This window comes from Ooceraea biroi, chromosome 5 (assembly GCF_003672135.1).
Source record: "Ooceraea biroi isolate clonal line C1 chromosome 5, Obir_v5.4, whole genome shotgun sequence".
NCBI lineage: Eukaryota > Metazoa > Arthropoda > Insecta > Hymenoptera > Formicidae > Ooceraea > Ooceraea biroi.
Window position 1 is genome coordinate 13,739,485 of NC_039510.1, and position 8,893 is coordinate 13,748,377.

The 8,893-nt window shown below is 40.6% G+C and overlaps 1 protein-coding gene across 2 annotated transcripts; it reads left to right on the plus strand.

Moving 5' to 3' along the window:
• Positions 1–74: 74 nt before the first annotated feature.
• Positions 75–5,019, plus strand: LOC105280925 (aryl hydrocarbon receptor nuclear translocator homolog). 2 transcript variants are annotated; one of them, XM_026969554.1, is made up of 11 exons: positions 75–452; positions 1,501–1,543; positions 2,083–2,150; positions 2,494–2,814; positions 3,024–3,221; positions 3,290–3,433; positions 3,535–3,693; positions 3,780–3,930; positions 4,032–4,431; positions 4,518–4,644; positions 4,729–5,019. In XM_026969554.1, exons 2-11 carry the CDS (start codon positions 1,518–1,520, stop codon positions 4,944–4,946), a joined length of 1,812 nt encoding a protein of 603 aa, XP_026825355.1. In that variant the 5' UTR covers positions 75–452; positions 1,501–1,517; the 3' UTR covers positions 4,947–5,019. The 2 variants fall into 2 exon arrangements, with proteins under 2 accessions (XP_026825355.1, XP_026825354.1); XM_026969553.1 differs by lacking the exon at positions 75–452 and having other exon boundaries at positions 876–1,543.
• The last annotated feature ends 3,874 nt before the right edge of the window (positions 5,020–8,893 follow it).

Here is an 8,893-nt window from a genome sequence, read left to right on the forward strand (position 1 = left end):
CTCTATTCCTTGAACTGCAAGGTAATATCTAAGCACTTGCGATATTTCTCTGTTGTATCAGAAATGTCAACGAGTATTACTGATAAGCAATTCAAGCGAATGTTTACGCGCGCCGTCGAAAGAGCGCACGTCACGTGACTCCGAGCCAACGGTGCTTCGCCGTTACGCGACGCATCTTCCCTCTCGCTCGCGCGGACCATGTGCGCGAAAATGAAACCTCGGAGCCGGAGAGCAGGGAAAACTTTTCAAGTTCAAAATAACACGATTGCCAAGCGTAAACACTCGGTGTTGATTGGGGTTGATGCGGTGCAAATTTGTCGAGACCGCTACGTTCGTCCGCGTCAATACCTATTCGCGCCACAAACGGCTCGTTTTCCCAACGAACGCGTCGTGACAACGGAACATTCCGACCGAATATTCACGATATCCACGCGAGATCCATTCTTTATCAGGTAGGTGAAGCTCAACAACAGCTTTCTACCGTCGCTTTCGCGCTTCGAGTAATCGCAACTTGTTCCTCGCGTGACAGAAACTATCTGCATTACGAAATATGACCGCGATGTGATCCTTTCTTGAACGATTGCGATATACGGCGTCAGAAAACGCACTTTGTACAAGGATATGCATCACCGCATTTATTGCACGTACTGAAAGTTTAAGATTGAGTCTGATCGTTGTCGGTACTCTTTGGACGTTTTTCCAACGAAGTTTAGAAACTTTCGTGAGGGTAAACTTGATGATGATCGATCGAATTTTCAAGCATTTTTTAACTGGATTCATGCGCCGAGCTCTGCAACGAAAGAACATAAATGTTTATATACTATTCATGATACTCGTGCGGAGGCAAAAATGAAATATCATGTGTTAATTTATATACAAGAAACGCATAAATTATAAAATGTACAGATTTATAAAATGTTTATAAATATTTCTTCTTGAAAGAAGTGTCGAGGTTTTTTGAGATGACTCGAAGAGGTTTTGAAGAGAGAATTTAATTTGTTTTTTTTTTTCAACTGCCTTTCCATCTTATTTCTTGTAAGGCTTGTGTCACCCTGTGTATTTTATATTTTAATATTTTATCTGATACTTCTTGCATTTTTCTGCTTGCAACGTACAAAGTAATATGTTGTATGTGCATATTTTCAGTTCCATGTTATTTCCTTTATTTATCTGCCAAGGCTATATATTATATTTCCTGTTCAGTTATCACCCTTTGGAGCTTTTGTAACTTTTTTTTAGTACTACAGTTAGTAGAGAAAATATCAAACGAAAGGTTAGTGTGGATACATGTGACCTACAAAAATACTGAAACGTGTTTATTGATTTATATATTTCTTAAAGCAAAACAAAAACCTTAAGTTCCTTGCGAGTTCTAAGTCGATTGATAGATATCTGAACGATAGATCGTCTTATGTATAATTAAATTAAGCATTTTTATGTATTTTATAAGAAAGTCCCCATTGTCATGCACAATGTTCATGTACATTATTCTATATGCAGGAAACGATCTAAGCAAAATGCCACAGGAGCCTAGTGACAGCAAGTAAGTGCTAAAAATATATTATGCTTGATTAAACAATTTTCACTGAGCCACTTTGTATATTAAATTGACAATTTAATACATATCATAACTTACTATTAAATTAAAATATAATTTAACAAAAGAAAATTTGATGGACATAAAAATCTTTAAATATCAAAATAAATGTATCAAGGAAAATTTACCTGCCTATATAACATTTCGCTTATTTAACACAAGTATAGAAAAATATACTTTACTATTCTCATGAACATCCGATCAAAAATAAATTAAGGAAAGAGTTGTAAAGCGTTCTGCGATGAAAATAGTACGTCGCTTCGGTTTTAAACGATTGAGATGAAATTTCGCCGTGTACATTATTTATCGTTTATCCAACCCATTTTAAACATATTCTAATAACAGCCGCTAAATTTCATAAAACAGAAAACTGTAATTTGAATATAAAAACACTTCGGATTTTTTTAACGAAATACGTCAGAATGTATTTAAAAGCGTTATTTCGGTTTAATTATTATCTCTGTTTTATTTTGCAAATCCAACAGGAATGATCCGAGTGGTTGTAAATATAGAAGATTGAGCAATGGTAGAAGAAGCGATTTGCAAATACTAGGTAGGTAGATAGATATTGTAGGTGAGTACCAGGCTTGCAGGCGCATTTCACGCGCGAGCTCCTGATTAATACAATAATATAATATAATATATAAGCACAAGAAATGCAATTCAATATAATAAATTGAATACTGTATTACAAATATTCTTTCATTCTGTGTCCTGTCAAAGGATTTGCGGACGTGTTGAAACTCAACTGACTCTCACAGCACCCGCGATAAATTCATCCCTTCGGCAAGCCGTGTAAGGCTTAGAAATAAATCCGAGTCCGGATTATTCTCTACAAATCCCGCTATCCAATTTCTATGATGGACATTGTCAGGGCGAAATGAAATATGTTGCAGGCTATCGAAATACCATCGCGGACAGCAGTTCTTGCAAGCAGTTCTTCCTCACGAATCAAGAGCTGAAACACTTGCTTCTCGAAGCAGCGGACGGCTTCTTGTTTATTGTGAGCTGCGACAACGGTAGAATCATTTACGTCTCTGAGACTGCCGCACCAATCTTGAACCACACGCAGAATTATTGGTACGGTACCAGCATCTATTCACAAGTTCATCCCGACGATATCGAGAAGGTGCGGGAGCAGCTCAGCCTGGCGAACCCTCAACACGACGAACGTGTAATAGATCTGCAAAGTGGAATAGTAAAGACGAAAATGTCATGTAAGTGAATCGTAAAAGGGCATCATTTATAATGACTCGATGCTTCTGCACGATGGAACACGTGATTCGCAGAAGCTTTTTCTTCATTTCTCGACTCTTGGCGACTCACGATTCGAGATAATCGAGGATCTTGGCCGTAATAATTTTTGTGAAATGTTCGCGAGTGCTGGTATACTTGCAGAGAATCAGACTCTTGTTTACGATTACAGCTTCGGCCCAAAAATTTATGGCTTCGAAGAGGAGTTTCATCTGTCGCATGAAGGTGGGCAAGATGATAGACACCATGCTAAAAGAATATGGATTGTATCGTACGAGGCAGAGGAACTCCCTGGGCCCGCCAGCGCGGGACGGTCAGGACTACGCGGTGGTGCACTGCACTGGGAACATCAAGAATTTGGCATCTATCGGTAAGTTTGGCCCTATGATTGTCATGATTTTACGCGTGATTTTGTTTCCCCATGCATACCAAATGTAGGTCTGGGTGACAGGGAGCCTAGGGGTCTACACGATATGATTGCGGGCAAAAATAGCTCCACGGATTATTGCCTCATCGCCATCGGGCGATTACAGGTCACCAGCACGCCAAACAGCGATTTAACGAGCCATAATAGAAATAACGGTAAGAATGTTTAATAATTTAATTTACAAAGTAAAGCATATATACAGCCGGAAATAATTGGCCATAGTTTCTTTCATTAATTACGTTTGCGCCTGTTTTAGAATTTACGTCACGTCACTCGCAAGAAGGTAAATTTACCTTCGTGGACGAAAGAGCCCGCGAGATTGTAGGCTACGCTCCATCGGAGCTTTTGGGTCACACGTGCTATGAATTCTGCCATCCGCAGGATGTGGCACATATGCGACAGATCTTCGATCAAGGTAATACTACGTATCACGTGCGCTTCATGCATCCAGAATCTTCCCGTTCATCAAGCCACTATTAACACATGTGACGTGCCTTTCAGTATTGAAGTCGGGAGGGCAGAGCGTGTCTGTAACGTACAGATTCCATGCCAGGAACTGCGACTGGATGTTGCTGAGGACGTCGGCATCCGCCTTCCTGAATCCGTCCGACTTGAACGTCGAGTTTATCAGCTGCACGAATACGCGCGCAAAGTAAGAGCATAATTGCGGTGTGAGGCTTTGATATCTCAACCGTATTGCGTGCCACGTCCGTCTGGTTCGTCGGGAAATAATTTGCATTTTGTATTTTCAAGGTTTTCACCTCACCTCAGTAGCGACAGTCGAGCGGCAAACAGGCAATGTCAGGCAACGAGCAGAACAGCACCTGCACATGGACAACCTGGTTTGAATTATCCCCCTCATCCTGCCAGACATTTCTTGTACTCCACGCGTCCTGTGATGCAGCATTCAGCGACCGCAGCTACAGCCGCTAGGCCAATCACCAACTATCCTTTTACGACTTACTCTACACCTAGATATCGAACGCATTCGTTCTTAGGTTTGTCACGACCGTTCAGTACACAGAACATGTACCAGAGCTACGGAGTAGCTAGAACGCCGATGCCGATCGCTTATGGATCACCCGGACAGCAAAGTGCGGCTTCGTCGGTTGTAAGGATGCCAGCTCTGCAGCCGTGGGCGATTGGAAAACAGGTACATACTTTAGTTTCCTATTTTTTTGGTATCTTCAAAGAAATTCCTTACACTACAAACGGCTAACAGATTTTTTTCCCACGAAGCAATGTGTGATAGAAGGCTGTCGTTGTAGTGAGTCATCGAACGAGCCGACATACACACAGCGCAATAGCGCAGCTAGGACTGCGCAACAATACCTGCACCCAATGACAATAATGCCTAATAATCCTGGTAAATCTTCATTTTGCTTTACTATGTCTCCTTTTCGCGTGGAATCGCAATTAATTGCAATTTTACGTTTTAATTTGCCAACAGGTATGCGCGATTGGCAAAGATCAGCAGTATCAGCCAACCAGACAGATAGATGCTCAACCGAACCACAACCATCATACCCAGGCCAAACTAGACCTCAGAGGCAAGCACAAGAATTCGACAAGTTGCAAATGCTGCAAGACCAGGGTAGCTCGTCAGAAGCGGGACATAGTACAATCATAGACTGCAATTGCGATGGCACACAGTGCAATTGGCCATGACAAGTGAGTGCGTGCAATTTAAATGGATACAACTATTTTGGATAGTAATTATAGACAGTTGACTTTGGATAAAATATATGTGTATATAAAAACAATGAAATTAAGGATAATTATATATTATTCTGCTTCGCCAAAAATCTGTCTGAAACCCAATACTGCAGTATCACCTGTATGTTACGTTCCTGATAGTCGATTCTGCAGCGAAAGCTATCTTACCGATCTCAGGCAATGTCCATTGTATATTTCTGACACGAATCAAACTTCTCCGTGCTTGTCAAAAAATTATTTTGGATCGATGCAAAATCATTGTGCATTATTCATCATTAGTTCTAATCAATCATTATTATCGATTAGAACATCCAATGATGTACCAGGAGAGCTATATCCTAGAAGATGTTACTGAACGGTGAGCTGTGTATCAGAAACTATAATAGAGCTAACAATACCGCGAGGTTAATTGACAAAATTAATTACTGTAGTCTCATTATTTTATGCATTATGCAATATGAAGTAATTGCTCATCAAACATTTGTTATTAAGAATAATCACATTTCCTGAGAGTAGATGCCGCATGTTTATGTTTCTAGATAGTGTAAGATCTGGAAAGATAGTCGAGACTGACAGGTCGTATAGAGGATCAGAATGAAAACAAGTTGATCACAACAGTAGGAGTATTGGCCGTACAGCCTAAGACCTAGGCGTGTGAGCCAGGGATCCCGGAGAGTTCGAGTTCAAATCTAAGGCAGTCTCATAGTTATTTTTCGCCTCTTACAATTCAGAAGTGGGATAAAATCCGCTACCCCTCGAAGACAGTTGAGATTCATCCGCTATCCCTCGGAGAGGAGGGAGTTGAGAAGCAGCTGGCCGGTAGTGAAGCCTGAACATGGAGGTCGGGACGGACTCAGAGGAGTGAACCAACATGGAGATTGGGAAGGACTCAGAGGAGTGAACCAACATGGAGATTGGGAAGGACTCAGAGGAGTGAACCAAAAATGGATGTTGGGAGGGACTCAGAAGAGTGAACCAAAAATGGAGGTTGAGAGGGACTCAAGTAGAGTGAACCGACGATTTGGAGACATTCGGGGACGAATGTAATGTCAGGCTGGCCGAGCTGTAAGATCTGGAAAGATAGTCGAGACTGACAGGTCGTATAGAGGATCAGAATGAAAACAAGTTGATCACAACAGTAGGAGTATTGGCCGTACAGCCCAAGACCTAGACGTGTGAACCAGGGATCCCGGAGAGTTCGAGTTCAAATCTAAGGCAGTCTCATAGTTATTTTTCGCCTCTTACAATTCAGAAGTGGGATAAAATCCGCTACCCCTCGAAGACAGTTGAGATTCATCCGCTATCCCTCGGAGAGGAGGGAGTTGAAAAGCAGCTGGCCGGTAGTGAAGCCTGAACATGGAGGTCGGGACGGACTCAGAGGAGTGAACCAACATGGAGATTGGGAAGGACTCAGAGGAGTGAACCAACATGGAGATTGGGAAGGACTCAGAGGAGTGAACCAACATGGAGATTGGGAAGGACTCAGAGGAGTGAACCAACATGGAGGTTGGGAGGGACTCAGAAGAGTGAACCAAAAATGGATGTTGGGAGGGACTCAGAAGAGTGAACCAAAAATGGAGGTTGAGAGGGACTCAAGTAGAGTGAACCGACAATTTGGAGACATTCGGGGACGAATGTAATGTCAGGCTGGCCGAGCTGTAAGATCTGGAAAGATAGTCGAGACTGACAGGTCGTATAGAGGATCAGAATGAAAACAAGTTGATCACAACAGTAGGAGTATTGGCCGTACAGCCCAAGACCTAGGCGTGTGAACCAGGGATCCCGGAGAGTTCGAGTTCAAATCTAAGGCAGTCTCATAGTTATTTTTCGCCTCTTACAATTCAGAAGTGGGATAAAATCCGCTACCCCTCGAAGACAGTTGAGATTCATCCGCTATCCCTCGGAGAGGAGGGAGTTGAGAAGCAGCTGGCCGGTAGTGAAGCCTGAACATGGAGGTCGGGACGGACTCAGAGGAGTGAACCAACATGGAGATTGGGAAGGACTCAGAGGAGTGAACCAACATGGAGATTGGGAAGGACTCAGAGGAGTGAACCAACATGGAGGTTGGGAGGGACTCAGAAGAGTGAACCAAAAATGGATGTTGGGAGGGACTCAGAAGAGTGAACCAAAAATAGAGGTTGAGAGGGACTCAAGTGGAGTGAACCGACGATTTGGAGACATTCGGGGACGAATGTAATGTCAGGCTGGCCGAGCTGTAAGATCTGGAAAGATAGTCGAGACTGACAGGTCGTATAGAGGATCAGAATGAAAACAAGTTGATCACAACAGTAGGAGTATTGGCCGTACAGCCCAAGACCTAGGCGTGTGAGCCAGGGATCCCGGAGAGTTCGAGTTCAAATCTAAGGCAGTCTCATAGTTATTTTTCGCCTCTTACAATAGAGATTCGAGGCAAAGATTCTTGATTCAAGGGTCTGTTCCTAGATCAAACACGTCGCGCGTGTTTACAATTCGTACGAAAATAACATCACATTAAACGCGCAGAATTGCGTCTCTCTCTCTCTCCATCATATTTTGACGTTTCGCGAAATCATTTATTATTTTAATATATAACGTTCGTTTTTAAGAAAGAGAAATTGATAATGTTTCTCGAAGAATAAAGACTGACTGCATGCTACGTACAGTTGTAATAACATAACCTACGAACTAAAGCCATTATTGACATACTTTGAGAATAGTTTCGATTCTATCGAACATCTGTATACTATCGATAGTGCACATTAAAGTCGATAGTATGTTTGAATAAGACAGGTTGGATTTAAATGAGAAGAATGTAAATATTCATATTCATTCCATAAAGTACTTTTTATTTCTACAGTTATTTAATAATTACTTCACAACAGTTACACAGAACGTACCAACGCTACCGGTAACAATTTTAGAGGTAGATTCAACAGAATATTTCAAGAAAAAAATTCCAATACGAAAATGTCGAGGTTATAATAGGTTTTACATTGGAGGCAATTAAAAGTTCGCCAATGACAGATGGAATTTCACGCACTCGGTATGTAAAAAAAGTACAACGTAATTGACTGCTTTTCTGTATGCAATATTCAAATTGGTCATAGAATTAAAGGTCTGTTTTTTATTCCTGCACTGCATAAACTGGTGCATAATATCGAGGTTATATAGTTTTTAACCTCAACCTGTGTTCGGAGCTCAACAATCTGGTTTTAGTTGGATTAATGATTTTTCAATTTATATAGTGATATAAATTATCTTGTTTACTATCTATTGAATATCGTAATAAAGTTCATAGTGTCTTTTTAGTGAAATTCCAAAACAATTATTAGGATGTATCTAATCAATATATTTAATCTTTTGCTTATCTTTCTCATACTACCCCAGTAAACACAAAGTAACAGTAATATACATGTTATGTTATAATTTCCCACTCAACAATGTAATTGTTACATAACACGTATGTTATGTTGTATTTATATTAATGAGTGGGAAAGTATAACCTAACATGTATATTACTGTTACTTTGTGTTTACTGGGTACAATATTAAAGACTACATGTTAGCTTTCAAATTAAGTATAAACTTAATATGGTAATACATAATAATTCATGTGCACTAATTATGGCATCTCGGATAAAATAATAAGAAGGGAGTACATTTTGTAACATAAATTCACCGCATCTCATTTCGGCATAACTGTGGCTAATTTATTCCTCTGTTCTCCGCTTTGCACGTACGTTGTAGTTCTCCAATAATGAAATACCATTGTTTTGGATCTATTGCAAATACATCGCATAACGATAGTAAATTGTTATTATTATTATTACAGTCTGAACAATGATGCGCTTATCAATAAGCGTTTAATAAGCGTTTACGTACTTTATCTCTGCTGGAATGGTTTTATGATTTTACTTGAAT

Excerpts from the sequence above, each read along its gene's own strand:
- LOC105280925 (XM_026969553.1), top strand. The coding sequence starts at position 1,437 with ATGTATTTTATAAGAAAGTCCCCATTGTCATGCACAATGTTCATGTAC. Across the intron at positions 4,432-4,517 it reads CGTGGGCGATTGGAAAACAG|CAATGTGTGATAGAAGGCTG; the intron begins GTACATACTTTA and ends TTTCCCACGAAG. Across the intron at positions 4,645-4,728 it reads AATAATGCCTAATAATCCTG|GTATGCGCGATTGGCAAAGA; the intron begins GTAAATCTTCAT and ends ATTTGCCAACAG.